Genomic DNA, 27,860 nt, shown 5'->3' on the forward strand with positions numbered 1-27,860 from the left:
TCGCTGATGCACCCGGTACGTAGGTAAACGAGCGTGCTGCGTGAAGGTCATCGTATGACATGACCTTGACGCAGTTTGACGTCACGTCGGTCAATGGGTCCTCCAGGGTCATATAGCCCTTGATAACGGAAAGAGATCATGGCCAATGAGAATCTTGCTTTCTCTCTCGGACCATATTCTTCGTCTCTTTTGCATTTCTTTCTGTGGACTTACCCGACGTTTTCGTCGAACGAGGTAATCTTCGCAAATTCGATACCTTATATGGTTGAGGGCAGGATAAAAATACGCGCGCAGTTAGGTTAGGTGATCTAGTGGTTAACCACGGACCCCACGGTGACGTTACAGACCATTAAATCGTAGGTTGCTTGAGAAGGTTTACAAAGGAACATTGACGACTCTTGTTACTTTTTCTCACGTTTTAATTACACGCTCTTTTCTACCGACCATTCTGGAAAATTACCGAACCGCCACGAATGCTGATTAGAGAAAGGCCGATTAATACATCGGAATTCCAGCCGTTGCCAAGTGAAAATCGAAATCAGTTTGCATTATCGCGTACTAAATAAACGATATACTACTTATTGCGTTTAATAATACTCAAGAGAATCATTAGTAACGCTTTTAGCGACAAGCGACTTCTTACAGAACTTAACGATGCACGATCGTCCGACAAAGGATACTTATTGTATAAGGTTACTGAACGGAAACAATGGATGAAACGCGTAATTCTTTCATCCAATATGATAAATGGTATTCTTATTTAGTCGACTCCAAGCGACCATACGCCCAGGTAATTCAAATTTTTCGATTATTTATGTACAATCACGTTCGATGCACATCATAATATGCGACGTTCTTACCAATTCGTTTTTGGTTTAAGCCACACCTTTCGATTTAATATGACGCGTTCGTACGAGTGCAACATTGCCAAACTTGGAAGCTTATATTCAGTTTCATGAAGAACCTAACCTAACCTGACCAAGTGCAATAATATATCGTAAAATAACGTTATAATTGAAGTTTCTTGACGACTTCTAAAAATTTTATTATTTTTAATATCCTTGCGAAATAAGTAAAATAATTCAACGAATGAAAGATATCTTCGCATACATATATGCTTTTGGAACACATTTCCAAAAACAAACCCCACCCTGCACTGGTAACGCGTTAAACATGAATAGCACTCGTCAACATTCTAAAAATACGTGGCTGTTGGTACACGGATCCAGCGGCTCTTTTATTCGGCACTTTGAGAGAGCATTGCGTAAGCATAGCGCCCGGAACACGCTCCCACAAATCCGCTTCGTTATGAGCGTTTTATAAGCCGGTGACGATATAGAGTATGTGTAACACCGTTGCAAAATATTCACAACATATTGCACCGGAATTTGAAATGCGTTCTATACTTTATTGTCGACCTTTGAAACGAAGATCTGTTTCTTTACCCCGTTATCTTAGCCGATGTTTACACGTCACATTCTCTGCGATTTCACGGCAGATCAATGTGCTGCCATCTATACTTACATTCTTCGCATAATTCTGATGGACGAGTTTCTGGATTCTCGAACTTACATTCGAATTCAGTTGATTGTTCTTAATTCGATACTAACCTGGGATTTGCATACCGTTTGAATTTAACGTAGAATGACTGCGTATTAGAGATGGAGCTGCGATAGTTCTTCATAAATGCACAATCATATATTTTTAACGTGTTATTTATACTTTGTAGTCACTTTTTAATATATATATAACTGTTTATTCTTTCTTCTGTAAAAAATACTACTGACATATAAAAAGAAAAGTATTAGAGATAATACGAGTATTAACTATGTAGTTTTATGTATTCTGTAATTAATTCTTCGCGACGCAAACTAGTAATTAAATTAATATGCATAGCCGGACAAACTAGATAAAATGTATTGAATATTTAATTGAAATTACACTATATGAATTCAAATTAAGAAATATGATGCAAGCAAAATAACATTTAGTCCGATTTTTCCCGAAATTATATCCTTGAATAAAACAATTGCGTCATAATTTATTAAAAATCTTCAATTAACGGTCACGTCTCTTATATAATGATATTACAATAATTCTCCTGCTCTAGAACTTCATAATAAAATACATTACTATTTCCGGTAGCGCTTAAATCATACGATATAATCCGTTATTCGATTTGTCCATAATTGTGTCTTTATTAAATCTCTCTAATGCGTACAAAATGAATAACAATTTATTACTAGGGGTCATATAACCGTTATATTACTGATCTCTATTATCATTTAAATTTCCGCGTCACTCATCCATCTCATTCTACCTACTCATCGTAAAACCATCGATCATCGATAACAACCAATTTTAGGAAAATTACGTCGGTACTGGAATTATCATTGGTGCGTAGAATAAATGCGAAATGCCCCTCATAGCGAATGAAAAGCAGAAAAAGCGAAACAACGCAGGAATTGTTGTCGACCATCCATTCGAACGGTTGGGCGCGCTCGCGACGGGCGCGGTATTTCCGGGGCTTTGCGCGCGACGACACGTCGATTGGCGTAGCGATACTCGGCGTGCGCATCATACTGTGACACGGTCTCGAAAAGAAAAAAATAACGATTAAATCAATGAACCGACTCTTTATAAATATAGGCGTGGTCAGATAGGAAGTATTTAAACGATGAGGTCAATTGCAATTTGATCAAAGGGAAATTTTCCACAAAATATCATAGAAGAAACGTCGTTAAGGGCAAGGGACTATTTGACGTCCGCAGAACGGTAGCGCGCATGCGCGTACTGACCGGGGGCGGCCATCTTGCTTTCCAGTCAACAGCAGCCAGTGGTCGTCAGTGTACGACAGCTCGGAGGCTACGAAACTCTCTCTCTCTCACGGGTACCGGTTGTCTATCGTACCCCGATATACTTTGTCTTCGTACGTCGTGTTCACCGGCTGTCTTAGATCCTCCATTCTTCCATTTATCGTTCGAGTATTACCTCGATTCGCGCACCAGACTCGTAATCGCGATATTTACAAGTGAGAAGACGATAACACGCGCGAATATCCAGCAGCATGTCGACGCAAGTGCAGGGCACCCTTCTCGACGTGCTCAAGAAGAAGATGAGGCAGACCAAGGAAGAAATGGAGAAGTACAAGGATGAGTGTGAAGAGTATCAGAAGCGGCTGCAAGTGGAAGTGATACGCCGCGAGGAAGTGAGTGAGAAAATTACCTCAACTTCGTATTTCGTTCGTTTTTTCTGCCTACGAATTGGCTCGATACTATGTAGGGTTCCTTGTCGAGGATATTTTTCCAGTTCCCTCTGTTTCGAGTTATTCCATTCTCTGGCATAACCTGACCTATCGTATGAGATAGCTCGTGAGTCTCGTCAATCGTTTCATGATGCTCGAACAGGGACGTGAATTAAACGCACAGAAGGGAAGAATTCAGTGAGGTTTGTCAATTTCAATGTCTGATTAACAGTCATACGAAGTGCACCGATCTCAAAGCCAATCGATTCATCTCGTGATCGACTCATTGTGCGGTTAATTTCATCGAGAACACGTAACGAACTGTACGGTTCACGGCGTGTCTTTACCGGAAATATGGTGCTCAACTTCAGTCGGTATTCGTCTGGAAAAGTATCGATCGGTTTGCGTGAGAGAAACTTGTTATATCGAAGAAAAATGGATACATTCTATGACATCACGTTTCGAATATTTAACCTAAAAGATAGAATAGTAATCGTGTTCGAAGTCGATGGACTTTCGATGGAAATCATTTTCACCTTTGTACACGAAACGCTGGAGCCGGCGTCCACACGGCTATAGGATCGATCGTGAGTGTCAGGCAGCCAGGCACGTCGTCGTCAGGCTGGGTTGTGCCTCTGGAGAGGGCAGCCAGGGGGATATAGAAGGGACACCGACTCGACTCGCACTCGAGACATTCTTGATACAACGAGGACCGGCTTGAAAACTTACCTCTGTCGCTACTCTTGAGCCTTAATCAAACAATCCTTCGTACATTCGGAAATGTCGTTACGATAACGCCCAGAGCTAATTAACCGTGCGCATTGCGCTAAACCAATGTGTCTCTCGTATTCACGGAATGGAATCAAAGGGAATACCCGGTCGACTTCTGTGTACGGTCGTACAATAATTTTTTCATTGTTCTACGTCATTTATGAAAAAAATGAACATGAAGTAGATTATTTTGAAGATTATAATTTTTGATCATCTTTTTATAAATTAAGAATTTAGAATTATGGTAGGAATTTATATCAGATTGGTTAAATATAATTGATCAAAAATATTCAGGTAAATATGTGCAGTAATCTGTAATTGTAACAAGATTAAGAACGAATGAATATTCTAGGTGTAAGCTAGCTCATCAGCTTCGATTTCTACCACAGTTTCATTGTTTTTACCCTTTTCTTTCGCTGACGGTCTGGTAAAATACATAGCAGAACGCATAGGTGAATTTACATGTGGCCTGAAGATGTTCCAGTACATTTCAAAAAGGTATTACAAGTAATTCGAACATTCGAAATGTTAAATACATTTTATAAATGTAAATTTTTAATTTAAATGTAAAATTATAAATCTGCTTGTTTTCCATGTATTCGATTACCATGACACTTTTAATAGACAGTTCAATGGTCCAACAGATTGCAACACAAGAGTACGATATATTGAATGCGTAACTCGTTGAAGTTCCAAAGTTGAGCACCGGTGAGAGAAAAAACATTGTTTTTTTTACCAAGAAAACATTACTGACTATATCTACCTGCTCGGTGTTATTTACAGTAGCGATATTTAAAATTATCAGCGTTGGGGGTCGATGATTTTATTTTCCTGCGGAGACCTTTCGACCCTCTGTCGAGGAAGCCTGTCACAGACTAATATCCTGTATATAGTTCTACCATGAGTAACCTCTGCTACTACCTAAAATTATCGATTATAAATGAAGTAATCAAGTCACAGTATTATATATGATTTAGTAAAATTTTCTTTCATTCTAGAGTAAGGAGAATGTCTTGAAAAATATGTAACTTAATTCCTGAAGAATTCTTCATAGAAAAAGAGGAGACTTGGAATAAATCAAAAAGCTTATTAATAATTCAACTATTTGAGTAGAAAATATACTCGATATCTACATATATGTATATGTATATAACATTTACTATAGATCTATAGGGCGTCTTTTCGAAAAGCTGTTCAATTACCAATAAATTATCTTTAGTATATTTACATTCATTATATATTCATATCATATTAATTATTTCTAACTCCATTCAGTATCTGTTGGTAGAACTTCTGCATCTTTTAATCCATCTTATTAAACAATTGCCAAAATATATCCTGGTGAAGAAGGAACGTTTATAATCAAACTACAGATATTTATACAAATTCATATTTTTGTGAACTTTGAATATTTCCGATATTTTTGTATATTGTGTATGTACGTATACATTTTGGCATCTTTAAATTTGTCATAAATTTACAAATATCCATAATCCAGCTATAAGGATTCATGTAAAGGTTAATTAGAACGATTCTTTTGTAGATTGGAGATTAACCTTGTATAGTCTCCGAAAAATGTCAATGTACCTCCGGTGACGTTGCTCGCTTTCTGCTGCTGACGTATCGTCGTCCTAAAAGGCCAACGAATAGGAGCTCGGTGAAGCTTCACTAACAAGCTTTTGTCATTGAGCAATGAAGTGCACTGCCGTGTATGCACTTCTTTTTTCTTCTTCTTTTTCTCGTCTAATAGAACTAAATAACTAACAACGTGTGTGCCACATGTTACGAACATTTATCCAAAGTATATACTCCTAAGTTCGGTTCATTGATTTACCGGGCTGCAACGGATTTAGCTTGTACCGTGAAAGTGATATTACGTACGAGCCGTACGCCAGCACGTGGCGTCTCTTTTATTGAGTTTATATAATCATGCCTCGATTGTCCTCATCCTGGGGGCAGACTTATTAATAAACAAATAAACATCGTCATAGCGCTTCGTTCGTGTTACGTTCTGTTTTTATTGGTTTAACATATTGGTAATTGATCGATCCATACATTTTGACTTGCTTCGCGGAGGAATGTTTTCAGGATGAATAGTAGTCGTTCTACGTTTCTGAAATAATTCGAAGCATTAGGAAACGCTGAAAGCTTTTCGAGAGAATAGAGGACTTTGTGGAGTAATCGGATACCGTTGCTTTGGATGAAATTCTCTTGTAGCGTTCCTGTCGCATATAGGTTGGTATATCGTAGTGTTGGTATATCGTAGGACTGGTATGATTCTACTCTTCAAATCAGGTTTTTAAACTAGAAAAGTTTGTATTTAATATCAGGATTCTCACCACGTACCTAATATGTCTATTTAAATACATAAACTAAATATTATACATAATGAAAACTATGTTTTTATTTCAGAAGCACTTCTTAATAATTTAACAAAAAAATATCATCAAAATATTATAGGATTAAGTAATCTTACACATACGCTATAATCCATATTCTATGAGGTAAACAAATATTTCTTATTGAAATTATTTATTGTACCATATCATTACCATATCATTTTCCTAGTCTCTTTTATAAGCAACAAAATAAGTTTTTTAATTTTCCAGAAATTTTGCATCATACATTGTTGATACAATTAAACTACAGGACTGATGCGCGCAACATATAAACACAGTAGTACAATCGCGTCGAATTAACAGAACGTAGTGGAGGCAACGGAGGGTGATCGTTGCCGGAAGTTTGGCACACTTACCGTCATTACCGCGGATATGATCGGCAAGACCTGTTCGGTTGCGCCAGTGTGCGTGGGCGTGTCGGTTTCCTCCGACACAGATCATCCGTGCACGACCTGATAGACGTGATCGATGATCGATACCGAGAATACATGGGACCGGAAATGGCACTCGCGTTACTTTAGATATTATACACTGTGACGAATTATCCGGTCGACAATTTAACCCGCTACATCGTCTGGATACGAATTATGACATTGTTCGCGTTATGAGCATGCATAGGCGTAGCCTCTGTTTTTCTTTCAATGAATCATTTTAAGTAGAAAGAACGGTCAATGAAATTCTTGGTAATAGAGTTTGATAATTCTCAAACTGTTATTGCGACGTTCTGAAAATTCAACGGGGTGTTGTAAGACATATTAAATATGAATTGATTGAATAATGTAACAAGTTGGAATAAACAGGAAGTAGAATGGAATTTTATTTATTGGAGAAAAAGGAAATTAGATTTTAATTCGAACGAAACTTTAACTAAAGTCGTGCTGACTCCATTCGTTCAATCAAATGTGAACTTCTTTTATTTGAGTATCTACATCGTTATCATTTGAATGATACGTTCCTCGTATTACATGAATTCTAGTTATATGAACCAATAAATTAAATTATCACCAGAGACGAAAGAAATCCATTAGAAATGTATGCATATTAAAACAACACCATCCTAAATCATACTAAAACAATCAAACGCGCAATATAAATTTATAATATTTATAACGATTGAACACAAAATAATATCTCGGAATTTTCTACAAAAATTAATCAAGAAAGTAGTTTACCGTACATTACACAAATCAGAGTATAGATATTCATCTATCTTGTGAGATAAGATAACCAAAATTAGTAGAATTGTACATTGATCGGTATCGATATCTTTGGCCGATCGGGACGCGTCATCGGTCAAGGGAAATTACAGGTTTGTTGAATCGGTCCGGATGCAAAATGTTGGTGGATGATCGAAGAACAGTACTTGCGTGAAAGCGCGCGTAATGCCCGGTTCACGCACGATAAACTGGGATTTATCCGCTTGGCGCACAATCGTCGCAGGTGCAGCCACAAACGGGGACAAGGGCCTCGAATTGCGTAGACTGTAGACGAATACGCGCGTAATCGAGCGTTAAGCAATTTACATTTGTAAGGGCGCGATCGGTTCGTTTCATTTGACGTAACACATCGACGAAGCCAACTTTTGAATACGTTACGATTCCATGTCTTAATTAAAGAACGCTTTAATTAGTATCATATTGTAACAGGGTGTTTCGTGACCTCGTTTCACTCATTTTATTCCCATCTTGAGACGAAACAACATTAATTCATCTTCCTAACGCTAATAGGAAGCGCAATTTTATATCGAACTATTTGTTTATTGGAAAAATATGTGGAATAATCTAAAAATGGCGTTTGTTCGATAAGAAACAGATACGAGAAATAAGAATTGATAAGGAACGCGTTGAACAATTTTTGCAATAAATCAACATGTAAACAGACTATCTGTTCTATTTAAGCTCTATCTTACGAACAAGAACAAAGTTCTCGAAATTGAATGAAAGTTTTAAGTTAAATAACATGGGCAAACAATAACTTCCATTTAATACAATCTTATGAAAGAATACAAAGTTCTGTAGCGATTGAATGAAAGTTTCAAGTTAAATAACATGGCAAGATACATCGAGTGAGACCGTTAATTACGTAGAAACCGTAACAAAGCGCCTGAGCCTAACATCTTTACGGAAAGTAATTATAAAATGCGGATTTTCTATTGGATCACGTCATAGAATCGAATAGAAACTTTTATGAATTTAATTAACCGATATTATTTGCAATCGAGTTTCATACCATCGCAGCTATTTAATCCACGAAGCGTTAAGTCTCGCGCTTTTGATAGAATGTGATAAGTATTTCTTTTCTTATCTTGAGATTAGTTTTATTTTTGCCAGACAAGTATATATATTCCATTTGCAAGGAATTTGAAGCTATTCGCATGAAAACGTAAGTGGATGCTGTGAAAATGGTTGACCCATTCAATTAAATCGGTTGTTACGACGAGTACGAGCATCGAAGGAAGTTAGGGTCATTGATATGCGAACAGAGCGAAGACCTTGGCGATCCCGCGATGAATATTCTTGCGAATTCTAATCACGTGTTGTACGATTGTGGACAATAGCTCTTTAATCTTGTTTTCCGTTTTATATTTTTTAGTTTCTTCCTTTCATCTTTTTTCTGTAATTCTCATAAGGATAAGGAAGTCGAGGACATCTGTATCAAGCTAAAAATAAACGGTGCAATCGTCGTTTGTCGAACGACGATAGCATATCTGGTGTGTTTGGTCTTAACTTACTTCGTTCATGTGGTAATGAATTTATTGCAACCTTGCAACTTGTTGGCTGAAAAAATTGTGGGACGATAACTACTTGTTATGGCGTTGCAAAACTCTTGTGGTCGTTCATTAAATCAGGACCTCGTGTTGCAGGGATTTATATTTATTACTGCAAATTGTCCGTTTTTATATTGCCAATATGTCACTTAAAATTTCGAGTATCCTTCATCACTACAATAGATAAGCAAAAATATATAATTTAAGAAACACTAAATATCACAATTGCTTGTAATGAACGAACTAGCGTGGATATGAATCGATAGAGACAAATGTAAAACGAGGGGTCAATAAATAGGTCAGGAGAGAGCTAAATAGATTACGCAGAAAATAAGAACGCCATTTATCATGAAACTAAGTCTGTTTCTTGACAAAAACAGCGAAATCAATACAATACTAAATATATAATGCACTAGTAAAATTACTATTTAAAGACTCCATTTATCTGTGTATATATAGTAATATATATGTATATTTTAAATATAGTAATCTTCAATCTAAAAATATAGCGATGATAAAATAGGTCCATTACCGCCTGCCTTATAGCTTTTGATGTCAACTACAATTTACATTTTTACAGTTACATCAATAATACTTACATACTATAACTTAATACGTAATCTAAAATTACTTAAACTGCTTAAGTCGTAAATTAAATTTGAATTTTCCGTACTTAATATCTTCTTTTGTATTACAGGCTGAGTCCGAAGTAGCCGCTCTGAATCGTCGTATCCAATTGTTGGAGGAGGACCTCGAAAGATCGGAGGAACGCCTCGCAACGGCCACTGCTAAATTGGCAGAGGCGTCGCAAGCTGCGGATGAGAGCGAACGGTAAAGGAACTGCACATTTTTATCTTCATGTTTTTCTGTAATGAACCGAGCACCGGACGACCACGTAAATCTTATAAATATCCGTCGACGAACAGATATTTATAATGGAGCCGTTCAGTATAGTGGCATTCATGTTTCACTCAATGGGTAGATAACAAACCCCTTCCCGTTTGATCGATCGATTCAATGAAAGTTCAATTCATACACTTTCCTCGCCTCCTCATAAGGTTCATGTTAATAAAGCTGTCAGAGATTGTAGTTTTTTATTCTTAGAAATTGTATATATATTAAAAAGGAAAATCGTATGATCGAGGTGTCGAGCTATTTAAAGATGATATTTCCGATAGGCTTGTTGTCTGCCCTATGGGATGATAGGGGATTAAGTTACAGATAATAATTTGAAGTAACTCACGCTCTTATTGAAGACATGGCGAGGATATTGTAAAGAAAATGAATTCTACTTACTATAGTAGAAATTATTGAATTACGTTGATGTTTTAATTATAGATTCTTTAATAATTTTTATAATAAAATAATTTTAATTTTAATAATAAAAATCGATAAAATGGTACTTGTACGTTGCTCATAATAATTAGAAGATTATATCTGCGATAAATGAACTTTATCAGAGTCTAATACAATTTCAAAGTTCTTCTCATTGAATATATCAAATCACAAGAAGACAATTAAACAGACGAATGCTAATGTATTTTTAGTGGATCGTTCGCCTTTACAATAACTTCAAACATCGATATTAACCCTTTGATTGCGGCTGGGATTAACCCATTGATGGAACGTAAGCACAGCGAGATACAAATGATATTTTATATTAATAGAAATACAGAAAAAATTGAAATATTTAGTTTGTTAAAAGAAATAATAACAACACATGGTGAGCATTATCGTCGAGCTTTTATAGCAACCCATAGCAGTCAAAGGGTTAACTTTTCCAAAATACAAGATGGTCGTTCGATGTTCCAAAAAGAATCAGAACTAACGCCGTACGTTCAATGAAATCGAGTGGGAAGAGCGAGTATCCTCAAACAAACTTACATATTTTCCCATTTAGAAATAATCGCACAATGTTGCATTGTGATGTTTCGCGGGTTAATATCGCACCCAATATAAATCTAATTATATTTATATGACAATCGAACCTAAGCACATACGCAATTACGCAGAGCAAATTCAAGGCTGCTGGCGAACTAGTAATTACTGTGATTTTATGGAGCGCGCATTTTCATTATACATTTATTATGCGTAAAGTGCCTGCTTAATTATCGATAGATCCATTGCAGAAAGTGATGCAATTATTACGCGACCATTAAATTCCATCGTCGTTTGATCAGCTAATGACGAAAAAAGGAAACAATCTTTTTCTGGCAAATGAACCTAACCAGTCGATTGGTTAAATCTAATCGATCGCACTCGCCCTTCCTCTTGAATTTCGATCGATATCCCGGCATTATTTATCGCTAGGACTAACTTTTCGACGTTGAAAGAACTTGCAGATTATTATTTTGTCAGAATTTTCCGCTCTCGATCGATTGAAATACCGATTCCTGTGTGCGTCGATAAGAATTATCAATTTATCAGAACCGTGACTTTGAAGATCTAGAGCCAGTTACCTTTGTGCCGTATAGATTAATTTAGATTCAAAAACGGCCAGGAAATTTGCGGATAAACGATATCATTGGCGATTATAACGCTGTTGACGATACTGGATGACGTGTTTGAGGTCTGTTATCGCGGAAAAAGAAATTGATAACTAGCCGACACATAATTCGCGATATTTTATCGTTGTTTCATACGTATTCGATTACGATTTTTATGCTACCACAATATCTAAAGAAAATATTGCAGATTAGAAAGTCTCTTGTAAAGAGAACTTCAAGAAAGTTATCGAAGATTCTTTTTTATTATAAATTTGACCGTTTTTATAAATTAGATTTCTCGAAACATGAAATTCATGATGAATGTTTAATGAGTTAGACCGCCCATAATTATCCTTTTAAATTATATAATGTTGTACAATATGTGCATGTAAAATAATCATTAGTGAAACACCAATATTTTTATCCGGAATTTAAAAAAGCGAATGTTAATTTATGCGCGATCCTATATGTTATAATTAATGAAAAATCGAAGAATATTTTATTCATAACCGCGGGAATCCTGTTTTCGTGTGTCGATGATCTTTCTTTCAACGGCGATCAAACCGGTGCTAAAAATCGAATGATAATCGATCACTAGGATACGCAAGGCACTCGAAAACCGTACCAATATGGAAGATGACCGAGTATCCCTGTTGGAGCAACAGCTAGCACAGGCTAAACTGATCGCCGAGGAGGCGGATAAAAAATACGAGGAGGTGGGTCACGAACCAGCGAACGAAAAAAACAATCTTTTCGCGGAAATCCTACGGAAGCCAATCTGTACTCATCTTGACGAACCACGAGATCCACTTTACCATTTTATAAACAAATTTCTTTTCGACGTATTTTATATCGATGAATTTTTTGTTAAACTTAAAGACATTAATGGAATTTATTCGATAAAAAATGTCATTGTTTTCGCCATTATATTTTCAATTTATATTTTAAATTGCACTTTAGTATCGCGTTACAGTATAACACATTTCAAAACATTGATCATTTAATTCCTAAAAATTGATTAATATAATTTTGATAATTTATAACTCCCAAAATCTTATCGATATTAACTATATTTCATACATTGAGGAAAAACTTGATACTATTTTATCAGTAGGAACCTGTCACAATTAATTGACTTGAAATATCCTTTCGAATTTCTGCTCTTATTCACATTAGTCAAGTCACTTGATTTCAATTTATTGGAATTCAACACGTTGACTGGCAGACGAATTTTCCATGGTTTGCCCAAGGCGCCGACGTGGACTTTTCATTATGCGATGCATATTATGTTGAAATATTATTTGCAGCGAATAAAATGAGTTATAAAATCATGCTCAAAGCATTTTTCATGGTGAGGGTCACCGGTGACCCCCGCGGCATTGTAGACAATTATTAGATTGCCCTTTTTTTTATAATTATGTACTTTTAATATTTGCTGCGTCGCCGGCCATATAGCCAAATCGAGTGCCGGTCACCAGTGACCCCCACGGTGTTGTAAACAATTATTACAATTGTCCTTTTTTTTTTATAATTATGTACTTTTAACATTTTCTGCGTCGCCGGCTATATAGCCAAATCGAGTGCCGGTCACTGGTGACCCCCACGGCGTTGTAGACAATTATTAGATTGTCCTTTTTTATAATTGTACTTTTAATATTTGCTGCGTCGCCGGCCATATAGCCAAATCGAGTGCCGGTCACCGGTGACCCCCACGGCGTTGTAGACAATTATTAGATTGTCCTTTTTTTATAATTATGTACTTTTAATATTTGCTGAGTCGTCGGTCACCGGTGGCCCCCACGGCGCTATGGCCAAATCGAGTGCCGGTGGCCCCCACGGCGCTATGGCCAAATCGAGTGCCGGTGACCCCCATGGCAGTCAACGTGTTAAGGAACCTGTCTAATGTGAACGAGCCTTAAACGTGAAAACGTTTCTTATTTACGTTATGAATTAAGTAGATTATGGAAATATTATATCATCCACTGAAAAAAGAAAAGAAAGAAGATAGCATAGAATTATATAGCTCGAGAAGATTCAGGTTTGTCAAGGTCGAGTACCAATTTGCTCCCGAAGGTATATCTTTCCAAGAATTTCAGCAGATAGCTGGAGAGCAGTGCTGTAGCTGATCATCGTGCAATCTTCGTTACAACGAACGAGGCAACGACCGATAATTTAAAAACTTCTCCTTCCAGCGATCTTTTCTTTCTTAATGTATGTTAATCGCCGTTCTTTATGATAATTATTAAAGAGCCCGCAAGATTCTCGAGAATCGCAGCTTGGCCGATGAAGAGCGTATGGACGCCCTCGAAAATCAGCTGAAGGAGGCCAGGTTCCTCGCTGAAGAAGCTGACAAGAAATACGATGAGGTTCGCGAGCCCACGACTGACAAGCGTGATGGCTGCAGTGACAATGATCATGATAAAAATAATGATGATGATGATGATGATGATGATGATGATGATGATGGTTCCTAGTTTATAGTCGAGATAATAGTGCCTAACCCCATAACTCTCTGTTTTCTCTTTGTGTGCTCGAAATTACCGTGGCTCGGTATAATACGAAAAAATGAAACGAAAATCTACTCACATTTCGCTCAATCGAAAGTAAACGCGTTAATATTACACTCGAGAATATTTCAATCGAATAATCCAAAGAATTTCGATTCTTCTTCAACCGATCGTCCGAATCGTTCGTGAAAGTTATTTCGAATAAAATCTCGTTTCTGGTAAAAATTCAAAAATATTTCTAATGAAACAGTGATTAAATGAGAAAAGGAAAAAAAGAAAGAAAGAATGGAAGGAACGAAGGGTATCGATCGACTGTGATTTCTTCGAGTGAGATAACGACTGATCGATCAACTGGTAAGAAGTGCAGTGTTTTCAGTAAAATAATTCTTATTTTGGGAATATTAAAAAAGAAAAGGAAAGAAAAATGATGGAAAAGTGATACACGTATATGAATAATATCAGTGTCACGTGTTTTGAGCGCGACTTAAATGTTAAAAACCGCTGTATATCTGTGATTTCCAAGTGTTTGTTGGAGCAAACAAAAGGGGAGGGGGGGGGAAGAACAAGTAAACAATGTTTCAAGTGCCAATTTCGTAGAAAAAAAGAAAGAAAAATAAAAGTCTACTTTGCATATAAAAATTATCGCGCAAAATCGTTTTTCCATATATCGTTCGGTGAATATCGTAAGTTCGCGTGTTCGTCTCTGTCTAATCGGAAACTGGCTTCGTTAAAATATGGTTAACGCGTTCTGTGTTGTGATAAAAACGAGACTATGTGCCTCTCGGTCAGCTGCGCGATTAAAATGGTGCTGCTTTTGTCCAAAGACTTCCTCTTTTTGCTTTTCTGGAATTCGGAACGTAGCTCAGAAATATTGCGAACGTTCATCTGTTATGGTAGGTTGTGTCACATGACGACGTCGAAGTTACAAAGATTACAAATTATACTTATCTCAATATTATAATATCACACAGTTCAAGAAACATAAAATTCATTTTATTCAATTCTTCTTTCTTAGCAGATGTAATTCGTGTGCGGAAATTAGAAATTCTAAATAACGGGGCATCAGAATTAATTCCTTCATGGTTGTTGCACATCTATAGCGTTTCGTATGCAATTTCTTTTATAAATTCGATTATTTTCATATTACTCAACCGTTGTTTTGAACTTTGAATAAAATTACGGCTCGATATATTCGAACGACCGTTTTGCAAAGTAAAATCACGAGAAATTAATTCGTGAAACTTTCCTGGCACGGTAGAAAACGTGAAATATTACGAAAACCCTGCTCGATGAGCACAAACGAATCTTTGCTGCATCGAACGTATATTAACACGCCCGGCAGACGATCAAAAAAGAAAGTTCCATTACATCGTCAGATTCATCGAATATCTTGATTTATTGCTTGTTATTGCTCAAATGCAGAGTGTCTTGCGCAAGTATTGATAAAAGTTTCACGGAAAACCACACTATTGATGACTCCTCTAGTGTTTGACAGAAATTTATTTGACCCTAAAACGCATCGTTGTAACTTCAACGCGTCTGTATCCTCTCCCAGTAACAAAATCGAACTCATCATTTACCTTTTTAGATAGTCATTGTATTAACAAACATCGAAACTAGACAAATTGTACAATGTTTTTTAATGTTTGCAGTGATGCCGAATCAAATTTGCGAGATTCTATTAGAATCTCGATTTGCTTGTCTGTCTAACGATCTAACCGCATAATAGTTATTGCAGAAAATCAACGGAAGCGAGCCTTAACCGAGTGTGATATTTCTTTCTGTGTTTTAACCCGATGCAATAATCGCTTATCATTGAACCCTCTGTATCTTGTACATGCGAACGTTACATAAACCTGTCGCCAAATGACAAATTTTGGTCAGTTACGTCATCCAGATAACGTAGGTTTCATTGGTTCTAAGAAAAACATTCCGAAATTTTGCAAATTGTAATTCTTGCTCCAATATTTAGCTGTTAGATAACTAATTCAATTCCGCTTAATGATTATTTCACCTCATGAACGTATCATCTTGATCAACTCTGTTTTTTAAAATGTTCATTATCGTTTGATGTATAAAAACAATGTTATATATTTATATAGAAATATAAAGTTTGCATTTGTTGATTTATATTTTCTAAACATTCAAAATGGTAAAAACTGCATATTCAATCTCAAAACTAAATATTAAAACATACGGAAAATATTTTGAATATGAAATATAAGAAAAATATTTTGACGGTGGTGTTGATTGACGATATATCAAATTTCGAAATTAATCTTTTATAAAATGTGGAAAATGCGGCTTCTTATGGTTTTCACATGCTGCGATATTTGCTTTCTTCTAAATTTCTATATTTTCTATCGAGTACAAAATTGTTGACCAAAATGAAACATCTACAGACGATAATATATTTCTTTTATTTTTATATCTCTGTATCGAGTTGAGAATTATTGATCGAAATGGAAGATCCACGGACGATGATTGTCACGTGGATAGGCAGTTGCACGAGGGGTTGCGTCACGTTCGCATAAAAGATGTTGGTTGCATGCATGGAACGAAAGGTCTACGTAGACAAACGAAAGGGACATTCCAGACAGCTCGCTGTGTACAGCTTTATTCCGTGGTTTATGCCGGGGGACGGCGTGAATTCTCTTTCGTTTTCCACGACGATCTCGTTCTTACTGCGTAGTATACGAGTATTTCTATCCATTCGTGCCAATCTCTAGGAACGAAGTGGAGGAAACGTCTTCTCTTGCTTCGTTTCTTATCTCCTCTTTACGAGATGCGTTCTACACAATTGAAAGAGCTGTTCGTTAAAGATTATTTGAACGCGTACACTTATTCGACTCATGTCGGTCCGAGCCACGAATACGCTATATCTGCAGTTTTGTTTAAAATTCCGACCTCTCTGTGGCTCGTTGTCGCCAAGTTAAACGCGTTTAAATTATTCGTTCCTCGTCCAGCGAACGAAACAGTTCGAACAGAAAAGCACGTTTCACGGTTAGTGTTTCACTGGTTCAATATTTGCGATTCCATCACGAGTGGGATTTTGCGCGGAGGAACGCGGAATACTATTAACCCCTTAACCAAGCGCGACGAGTTAGCTCGAACAAGTGGGCGAATATTTGTGAACGAATAATGAGATGATTAAGTGGTTCCGTCTTCTGGCTCTTTCCGACCCGTTCCACTTGGTCAAGAATACGCGATCTGCATCTTGTTTTCCAAAGTAGCGTCTAGGAAATGTATTGAATGGTTGGAAATGTTGAAAACAAGGACATCTTGGTGGTGATGGGACGACAAAGGAAATTTTTGGATTAGAATTACTTTTTATCAATTGAATGGAAAGTGAAGGTAGAGAGGTGTTGGAGAGATTGGGAAGTTCGGTAGCTTTTTTAAATGGAAGTAAAGGAAATTTCATTTTATAGTATCTTGTAGCTTGGAAGATATAAATACGTTCATGTATTAATACTTTTTTTACTTTTTTACTTTACTTGCTTGTCTTATCTCTACATCATTATACTGCTACCAAGCAATTTAGTGATTACCAGATTTTAGATATAAGAAAGTGTAATCAGTTGACACGGTTCTCCTTGGAAGAAAATAAGTTTCTATTGGAATGCTTTTGGAAAAATTAGTATCGCTTTCTATTCGAAAAGGAACATACTTACATGTACAATTTATTTCTATTGTATCATTTTCACTGTAATTATCTACCGAGCTGTTCGAGTATTATAACACGCTATTACTGATTCTTTAATGATAGTAATTGCAATAGAACGAATAAAAAAGGCATTTTTATAAAAAAATTCTCTATATCGCATAGAGAATCTCATACAGAATGCACGCCAAGAGGCTACCATCACTTCCTCTCCACATCTAACAACTTCGAACAAAATCTTCGTACTCCAATAAATCTCTGAAATCAGTCAGTTAACATTAATCACCAACTCGTTACAACCAAACGCTATTCCACGTTTCCGACGAGCCATTTACTTTAGAAATTCGCCACGTTCAAGGTAGAGTTACAAAAACGAATGGAGGGGAGACTAGACCGAGTGGAGCCGATGGAAGCAACCAGACGCAAAAGGAGCGAGCTCTTTCAGTTCGTAGAGCGACATCGGGTCGGTCAGAATCGCGGTGATCTCGACGATGGGGCGATAATGGCGGCAAGATCGAGGCGCGAGAGCGTCGATCTTGGCCCAGATGCCTCGGTCGAGACACGAGACAGGGACCGGCGAAACGGAAAGAGAAAAAGAGCGAGCTAAGGAACTGCTGGAGAGAGACAAAAACGGAACATAAAGAGAAACCGTGTGTATGTGTCGTTTATACAGGTCGCCCGTAAATTGGCCATGGTTGAGGCCGATCTAGAACGTGCTGAGGAACGTGCCGAGGCCGGAGAGTCGTAAGCATCCGTTTCTCAACAAATCAAAACACTCACACCCACCATATTTTTCTTTTCTTGCCAATAACAATGCCTCTTTTCGAATTTCAAGCGTGCGCCAAAAACCGCCCATTTCCCCCCCTCTTTTTCGCTACACTTTCTCATGTGTGCATGCCCACGAGGATGTACACCTGCCACATATGTATACATACACGCAGAGGCACGATTAAAGACGTTTGATGACACGTGATCACGTGTGCAACTGTCTTAACACAGATGTTTCCTAATGTGTTCGTTTGATTGGTTTTCTTTCTGAGTTTTCTCCCATTGAAAATTCATATAGTTGTTGGTTTGCAACCAAACAGGTTCCGTGCAGTTGCGATCGATCACAATTTATGTCGTGGATCGATCCTGTATGCCGATTGAGTCGTGTTACTTTTAAAAGAGAAATCTGAGTCTGTAGACTCACTTTTACGTGAGGAGAGAGAAGTTGTGTAAGAAAAATTGCAATTGCAAAAGAATATTTACAGTGTGTAGTGTAATAGCGGTTGTGACTGAGATTCCTCTTCGACTTCTTGTATCCAAGAAAATCGGAATCAAAATGTACTTAATACGATAAAGCAACTTGTATAGTTCTTTTTCTGTATTTTATATTTTAGAAAATACTTTTTATTAATACTATAATTCATGAATACATTATATATTTTATGAAATTCATTTTGATTCCATTTTTTTTGGATAAAAATATATTTTCATAAGAGCGTTTCACTAAGATTCGACTCACAAATCGAGCAGCAGACTGGTGAAGCAATGGGAAACAACGAGAAGCAGACTGGAAGCTGACTGTCCGCATGCATTTGCGATATAACTTTTGTTTTCTGTATTTTACTGGAATTTTTTTCTTTTTGTTTCTGTTCATATTTTTTTTTTTTTTTAAGTCCTTATCATCCTTGCTTTTTCGCATGACAAGTGTGGCTGTTGATCACAGGTTGCCAGAAAACTAGTCATGATGGAGCAGGATCTTGAGCGCGCCGAGGAAAAGGCAGAACTTTCGGAAGGGTAGGTGGTTCAGTTTGTGCATGCGCCACTGTTCTCTACATTCTTTTTAATTTTTCAATCTTCATGAACAATTTCCTTCCGCTTGTCTAACAAGGACGGACGCTGGTCGATGGCAAATCAATATAAAATTATAGTCGGTGATATTATTGAAAAAAGTATTCCTATACAATACTATTGCAAGAAAGTTCCATATAAATTTTGAAACACCCTGTATATAATACTTTTGATACTCAATTTTTAAAACCGAGTATCTTAAATTTCTTTCTTGAAAAAATAATAAAAAGATTTATTTTGATTTAAAAAATTTTATTTCGTTTAAAATGCTCACATTCAGAATAAGAAGATTATTTTTCAAATTAGAAATTAAAAAATTACTTGCTGGAAAAGAAAATATTCGAAATTCTGTGTTGAAAACAATTCAATCATCCTCTAAATTAAAACACAAAGAGCAGCGACCAGTGCTCTTCCACAAACTTAAAGAAACACACTCACAGGTAGGAATTCGTATTTACTACCTGGATTCGTTGTAAATGGCCCTTTCATTTTACAGGAAGATCGTCGAGCTTGAAGAAGAGCTGCGCGTAGTTGGCAACAACCTGAAATCCCTCGAGGTTTCCGAAGAGAAGGTAAGTACTACTGACAACAAATATATATATATATATTTCTATATATATATATATAATCTCGAATATACATACATATACAATCTGTTTCACTTTCTCTTTCTTTCAAATTCACTGCACGTTCGCGCCGCGACCAATTTGTACCAATTCTACGTCTTATAAACGTTTCTCATATACAAATGAAACATTTTCTATATTTTTGCATATCTTGTAAATTTATATAAATTTGTATACCTTTAAAGTACGCAAAATTAATATTACATTATACAAAATTAAAGTTAAAATTAATATTATAATTAAAGTATACAAAATAAAATTACTATATCTTCTGTGAACATATAAATATCCGACAGTCTAATTATAAATATTGATAGATTTATTTATATAGTAGCCTTCTTCTCTTTTTCATTTTCGAAACAATTTCACCTCTGAAAATAACAGAAGAAATAATTTTCATGTCATAAAATATCACTAGAGCGATATCAGAGGAGAACAAAGAGTTCAGTTTATTAATAACGCAATCATAATCGAAAGAGCAGATTTGAACGATTCGCCTCGTAACGACGCGTCCATTTAACACCCGGGTTCGCGTTTTCCTTCGCGCGCATCAAAACCCTGGCTTCTCCGGGGACTTACGCACTGCGAAAGTTATCACGGGACAAAGGAATCACTGTAAGAGAAACGGTAACACCATTTAAGAGAAATATCGCGAGATTTTCCACGGTAACGTGAGATGAATACACAGGTTCGCGGGGGTTTTAATGCACCGCGTTCGTCCACAAAACGTGTATGATAAACGCGATAGAAAATAACGCGAAATCGAACAGGCGGCATAGAGTTAAAAAGGAAAAAAGAGAAGACGCGTGGATGGATCGAGAAAAGTAAATTTCCATATTAAGATGCATAATGTTCACGTTACTGTACCATAGGCCAACCAGCGTGAAGAGGAGTACAAGAACCAAATTAAGACTCTTACCTCTCGCCTGAAGGAGGTACAAATCATTTTAGAGAGTATTTTGCATCTGATTCTTGTTATTTTTTTTTTTTTTTTTTTTTAGCAGAGTGTGATTTGTCGTCGCGAGTTTTCCGCCGTTTCTACTAAAACATTAACTCGTTCACCCCCTTTTCTCTCCTCATTTACGCTACTTTCTTTCTATAACCTTAGCCGTCATTTCTCATCTTTCTTCTTCTCGTTTTGTTTTACTTCACACATTTTTGTTTTCCTTTTTAGTTTTGTAAAGCTAACTTGAGATCGTTTTTTTTTCTCTTTTTGTTTGCGCTTGTCTAAAAATAGGCGACGCAAAGAGAGGAGACTTTCGTGGGCCAGGTGAAGATTCTGGATAGTCAATTAAAAGAGGTAAGTGAGAATCGAAACGAAAGTGGAATCCTTCATTTGCAGAATTTGAAATATTATCAATCTTTGTAAGAAAGAAATTTTTAGAGATTCTTTTATCTATTATTTTGGTTTCGTTGTACAAACACTAGAATTAGCTGAATTAGCAGAATTTTATTTACGTTTGTACATACATTGTATCCTGTTGCTTCTTTCCATTAGATGCTCCTTTCTTCCTTTCTACACATTCCCCCGTTTATTTTGCACACCTTTCATTAATCCAGTTCAGGTACTGATATTTCACATATTACGCATAAGTACAAACGAAAAGAACAACTATAAAAGATGTATATCGATTGCTCAATTCCTGATAAGCAACGAATGAGGTACGAATGTTTGGGTGTTGAGTCATCAGTAAAAAAAAAATGGAATTTTTTTAATTAACAAAAAATAATGTGTGCATTTAACTAACAGTTTTTCGTTATACTGTTTTCTTTGGAAGTAAAAATAAAGCATGGAGTGCAATTGTACTAATAAGAAGAAATGATAGTAAAAAAGAAATCCGTCGATTTTAAAAGAAGACAGAACGTATAAAATATTAAATGATATTTATATTTTAATAATATTTCATATATATATATATAATGATACTAGTAAATATCGTAATTTAATAATTATTATTATACTCGACATTGCATTTTATTTTCATGAAATTAAATGGGATATAATATACGTATGCGTAATACTATGTAAATTATTAGCATTGACGCATGCATAGAATTTAGTTTCCTATGTAAAAATTTTAAAATCGACGACAAATCACATGAATGTGACAAAGTAGAAATACTGATCTATTCTTCTCGTTTCTGTAGGCTGAAGCTCGTGCCGAGTTCGCAGAAAGATCCGTGCAGAAATTGCAGAAGGAGGTCGACAGGCTCGAAGGTGCGTATCTCATGCAACGATTTTTCATTTCCGTTTCTCTCGTGTCATCGTTCGAAATTTTCGTTTTCGAGACATTTTACTTTCTCGAACGGTCATTACGAACCTTCTTTCCAACTCTGCTACGAATAGCAACCATTTTGTTGTTTCTTTGGTACTTTAGTTTAATTTAGCATTAGAAATGATGTTCTTAGTTAGAGTAAGAAAGAGAGAGAGAACTACGAATCGAACGTTAAAAACAAGTCGAAGGGAGCAGAATATGAACAGTAAGATTGCATTCAGTTACAGTTGCGATAACCTGTTAGGGGTCTATTAACGAACCATAACATCGCTTCTTTCCAAATTCACCAAGCTCCTCGAGTTTGTTTGAGTGCATCCAATGATTAATAGAACCGCAGACGACAGTCAGTTGGAGTACTAGATTTATGGAAAAATCCATACGATTAAAAATCTGATTGTAAATTGCTCCACGTTTTCATGATTCTTTACTAGAAATTATTGTCCAAATAATTATATCTCGATTTTTACTATTGAATAACTTATGTAACGATCCATTAAAAATATATACACTGTTGGTCATCAAGATTAGGACACCCGTTTACATTTATTGGTCAGTTTATTTAATCTTTCACGATACAGGATACGATATGACGCGAATGAAATAACAGATTTGTAATAAAACAAATAACGAATGAAATAAAATAGCCGAAGAATAATACAATCAGCAAAAGCCAGTGAAAAGAATTCAGTTTCTTGTTATGTATCTCTACGTGTCCTAATACGTGTAGCTGATAGTGTATTTTTTACTACTTCTTTTCATCATTCGGTTCTTCTTCCATCTACGAAACAATCATGCCTGTCGTTTGCTGTAAAACCTATTTCACATATTTGCCGATTTTAATGCTAACTGCGACGACGACTTAAAAGCCAAAAAAAGCGGTGACATAATCGTCATATGTCGCGTCGTCTCGTGTGACGTGTGTACATAGTTGCTCGATGATCACGACGTGTTTCATTCCTCTAACCACTGCAACCCCGAGAGGGCATATCCGCGATCAATGAGAAAGTTGTGCGCGCTCGTCTGTGCCTTCTATGTGCGTGTGCAACCTCCCTCTAACCGGTGATCTTTACAGACGACCTTGCCGCCGAGAGAGAGAAAAACAAATTGCTCCAGGAAGAGATGGAGGCCACCCTGCATGACATCCAGAACATGTAGATCGTGTCTCGCGGCTGACAGAAACATGAGAGAAAAAAAAAGTCGAGAAAAGATTTATATAAATAACAAAAACGTTGAGAATACAAAAGCATACGCAGATACTAGGGTACGATTCCTTCGGGATTAAAGGAACAAAACAGAGATAAAAAGAATAAAAAGTAAACACTGTAAAAACAGAATTCGAAAGGGGTGAGGGTCGCAGAACGAACGAACGAACGAACATCGAAAGCTTTTTTGAGTTCGACGATATTTATCGAAATATCGTTGAGAAACGAAAAATACACGCTGTGCGACACGAGTGCTTTCGTAAACGTTTCGCAAACCGTTGAAAAACTATTTTTTTTCTTTTCTTCCTTCCTTTTCTCTTTTTCGTCGAAAAGAGAGCATATACTTTACACTTGATATTCTTCTGCCGCGCACGCTTTTCACTCGAACTGTCGTTTCTTCATCTTTTTCGTAGGAAAGGATAGAACGATGGTTCAAGTAAAATGTATAATGTATAAAAAAAAAAAAAGAAAGGTAGGGTGTGCGGTTTGTCAAAGGGACTGGAAGATAAAAAGCTCCCTTTGTCTTCTGTGTTTCTTTTCTTCTTTTTCTTTGAAATTTTTTCGTTTCTTGTCCAAAAGATATCTTTCACGACTATCCTTTTTCTCTTTTCTTCTCTGGTAAATGCTTGCTTTTAATTGGATTGTCGATTAGTATGATTAATTTCAATACTATTGAGTGTCTTTTAATTCCTTACGAGGCGAGTACTGTAAAAGAGAATCGTGAGTGAGGACATAGGAAACAGGGCAACCGATCAAAGCGTGTACGTCAAGGAAGAATTTTCTATCGAATTTGTCAAGCATTTTCCACCTGTTACGTCCTACCACGTTTGATACGTGACGCATCCAATTTGATTTATACCATTCTACTTCTTCGATTAATCTATTCTGCTGAAAACTCTATTCTTCTGTATTTTGATTATTATCTTTGTGTACATCAGATAGTTATATAACTTTTATATAAACAGTATTAAATTGAATAATTAATGGCTTAGACTCCTCAATTTGTTAATTGATGCACATTTCAATGACAATCATAAAAAGTTCCAATAATCATATTGGAAAAACCTTAAAAAAAATGTTTGAGAAATTCGACCACATAAGTAAATCTTTCCTCGACGTAGGACTACTGTATGAATTGGCAGCAAAGGGACGAACATGACCATTGTTCGTTGCTTTTTGTCGTTAACGTTTTATAATTCCCTGGGGCTCAGCATGAAAAACGAACGTCCTTGGCCTTCTTCCACTGCTCGTTCGTTCACTGATGATAAATCTTAAATGCTTCTTAAGAGACGCTCACTGCCAGCCAAGTGATACCTTCGAGGAACAAATCCAACATTAAGCTCGTATTTGCGCGTGGTCCAGCCAAAAAGACACTAGTATTAATCTCACTGGTTAAAGCTTAGAATTTAGCGAGGTATACGTCAGGAATAAGAGATATATAGAAAGAAACCGCAATATATGTTAAAAGTTTTTGTATATTTGTAGTTTAAATCGTATATTAATATACATGTATGATAATACAGGGCACCTCAGAATATATAGTGCAGTTTAAAGGGAAGGAGATTATTTATATATAATTATGCATGAAGCGTGGAAGGAAAGTCTGGTGAACATTTTTGAGGGACTTTTATTCTACGTTTTTTATTCAACTCTTTGTGATTCTGTGTTGAATAGAATTTTACATAATGTTAAAAAGTAAATAAAAAATATGTGAAATTAAATAATTTGAAACTATCTCGCTTTTAATTTTTATTGCCATTTGTATCATTATTCAATGTCGAAGTTTTAATTGTAAATTTAACTGGCAGATTTGTATTTTTATTTGATAGAAATATGTGAACATAGATACGTACAAAAATACATTCCAATTTTCTACATTCTTTAAAAGCATATTAACTATAAACTATTTGATATTAAACATCAAAAGCTATTTGAACCGCAGAGTGAATTTTTCAGACAGAATCTCCTTCTCTAATTTTCTACTACGTGTTCCCCAAGTACTCAATGTTTAATCACATAGAGATTATTCGACAAAATGCGATATTGGAAACTTCCTCACAGAGAAGGGTGAACTTGCAATCGCAATTAACGCAGCAATCGTTAGAGATAAAAAGGTGAACGAGCAAAATCGTGTGTCCTTCTAGTTCACGCTGAGCCCCTCGACGTTTACCGATCGTGCCTGGATTAATCCTTTATTGTAATCATTCGCTGGCCAATAGAAAACGAAAAAAAGAGAAGGAAAAAAAGAGGAAAAGAAAGAACGAGAGAATTTCTATTTCATGGCGCGTAACTTCATCTTACGCGATTGTTCATCGCCGCGGTTAATTGATATCGTTAATTATTATCTACATCCGTATTGAGACCACCTAACTCGAAGGTGTGTCATAGTTAATTCCACGTGAAACATTCCCCCCTCTTTATCATCGTGAAGAATAAACTGCCTGACCATCTTTTACGTATCTAATCCCCTGGGTGATTCTCGTTCATTGTAGCTTGTCGGATGTCGTGTCGAGATGAATTTAGAAAGTTTTCTCAACTTTGTAAAAGTATGAAGTATTAGATAATCCCGTAAGTAATGCAGTTTCTTGAAAGTTGGATGTAAACTTAAGGATATGAATTGCCACCTGTCGCGCTAAAAACGTGATAAATGAAGAATAGAAAATTTAATGGGAAGATGGCTAACATCAACAACAAAACGTCCCAGCAATAAGCAACTCTACTTCCTAATAGAGTTATGTAAACCAATATAAAAATCAGCTCAAAATTAAATCACCTCTTCGAGCGTGCTATAAACTCGTAGTAAACTAATAAACTTTTTCATTGTTGAATATACAAAATTCTTCTATTGTAAAAGATAAGAAGAATATATCGGTGATCAATTATTATGAACAAATAATAATTATTGCTTTTCACTTGAAACAAAGATGCCGCATTTTCTTATGGAATGACCATTTCGAAGAATAGTTCGTGCAATAATGTTTTAGATTTTTTGTATAAATCTATTAATACGTTGGTATGCTAACTGAATTTTTTTAGATACGATACAATGTACATTTGGGTTTTTCAAAATCTCGGCAAGACATCCGAAGAAATTAATGCGCGTCCAGCGATCGAAAACGTCACGAGTTATTCTATAGAGAGAGAACGATAGTGAAAGAGAGAGAGAGAGAGTGTGCGTGTGAGAAAGAGTAAGAGAGATCATGCTCTTACTCTCTAATTATGAAAAACGAAGAAAGCACAATAATTACGATTCCACGCGTCCTACCGTTAACGATAATGACATTTCTTTGTTATTCCCGTTTTTTTTTCTTTTTTCCGAGAAAATGCCAACAGAGTGAAAGAGCATGAGAGGGAGAAAAAGGTGGAATGAATGAGAAAGTGAGAATGAGTGCGACAGAGAAAATGCATAAAAAAGGAAACGCAAATACTTGAGTTCACACTTGAGAGTTTTAGTTTATTAATTTACTTAATATTAATAAAAAAAACGAATGGAACGATAATAACACTAATATCATTGTAATGATTATTATATATATTGCTATTATTATAAAACTGTTTGTAATATATATTTTAATTTTGAAAAAACAGCGTGTCGTTTGTTTTTGTGCGTCTCTGTATGAGTGTTGATATTTTTTTTTTTTTATTTTTTTAATCTGATCTCCAACAAAGCGTTAATTCCCGATTTCTTAACAAAAATAAAAAAAACTACTGACCATCAACTGTGTGTACAACGCGATATAACACACGACGCTGCCCGTTGTGTTAGCTGTGCGTAGTTGTTGCATGCCACAATACACAAAGGAGAACCAAAATGTGTCCATGGTACGTATCCAAAAAAAATCGTGGTGAGTAAACTCGCTTGTTATTTTATTTGCTAGTCTTCGAATTTTTCAACTACAATCCCGTTGTCCAGCATGGCCCATCCCTTTCCTATGATAATCGTCAAACTTTCGACTGTTTATTCGGAGGACATCTCCGATCATAGTAAGTGTATTCGTAGTTTCTACAGATATATATGTACATAGTATAAAGGTCTCTTTCTCGAGTCGAAGTCATGATGATTCAGAGAAACATAATATGTAGTG

The 27,860-nt window shown here is 36.1% G+C and overlaps 1 protein-coding gene and 1 long non-coding RNA gene across 23 annotated transcripts in view; both read left to right on the top strand.

Moving 5' to 3' along the window:
- The window catches only part of LOC122570967 (tropomyosin Per a 7.0102), a 35,780-nt gene that overhangs the window by 5,656 nt on the left and 2,264 nt on the right, over positions 1-27,860 (top strand). For 5 of the 18 annotated variants that reach the window (XM_043734155.1, XM_043734121.1, XM_043734136.1 and 2 more), the window contains 6 exons: positions 9,879-10,012; positions 13,916-14,033; positions 18,509-18,579; positions 20,168-20,243; positions 21,170-21,232; positions 22,446-22,515. In XM_043734155.1, the coding sequence (XP_043590090.1) occupies positions 9,879-10,012; positions 13,916-14,033; positions 18,509-18,579; positions 20,168-20,243; positions 21,170-21,232; positions 22,446-22,515 (532 nt within the window). Of the gene's footprint in view, positions 3,209-9,878; positions 10,013-12,265; positions 12,384-13,915; positions 14,034-18,508; positions 18,580-19,546; positions 19,618-20,167; positions 20,244-21,169; positions 21,233-21,534; positions 21,598-22,445; positions 22,516-23,645; positions 27,363-27,860 lie in introns of those variants that run through there. The other 13 variants (XM_043734164.1, XM_043734111.1, XM_043734128.1 and 10 more) reach the window with 9 other exon arrangements.
- Positions 3,215-9,872, top strand: LOC122571063. 5 transcript variants are annotated; one of them, XR_006317947.1, is made up of 7 exons: positions 3,215-4,513; positions 4,640-4,723; positions 4,799-4,900; positions 5,014-5,453; positions 5,559-6,250; positions 6,428-6,519; positions 6,625-9,872. It is a non-coding gene; the product is annotated as an uncharacterized LOC122571063 (long non-coding RNA). The 5 variants fall into 5 exon arrangements; XR_006317941.1 differs by having other exon boundaries at positions 3,215-4,309; positions 4,368-4,513; positions 4,799-5,453; XR_006317944.1 differs by having other exon boundaries at positions 3,215-4,134; positions 4,368-4,513; positions 4,799-5,453.

The sequence above is a fragment of the Bombus pyrosoma genome, linkage group LG1 (genome assembly GCF_014825855.1).
Source record: "Bombus pyrosoma isolate SC7728 linkage group LG1, ASM1482585v1, whole genome shotgun sequence".
NCBI classification, from domain to species: Eukaryota; Metazoa; Arthropoda; class Insecta; order Hymenoptera; family Apidae; genus Bombus; species Bombus pyrosoma.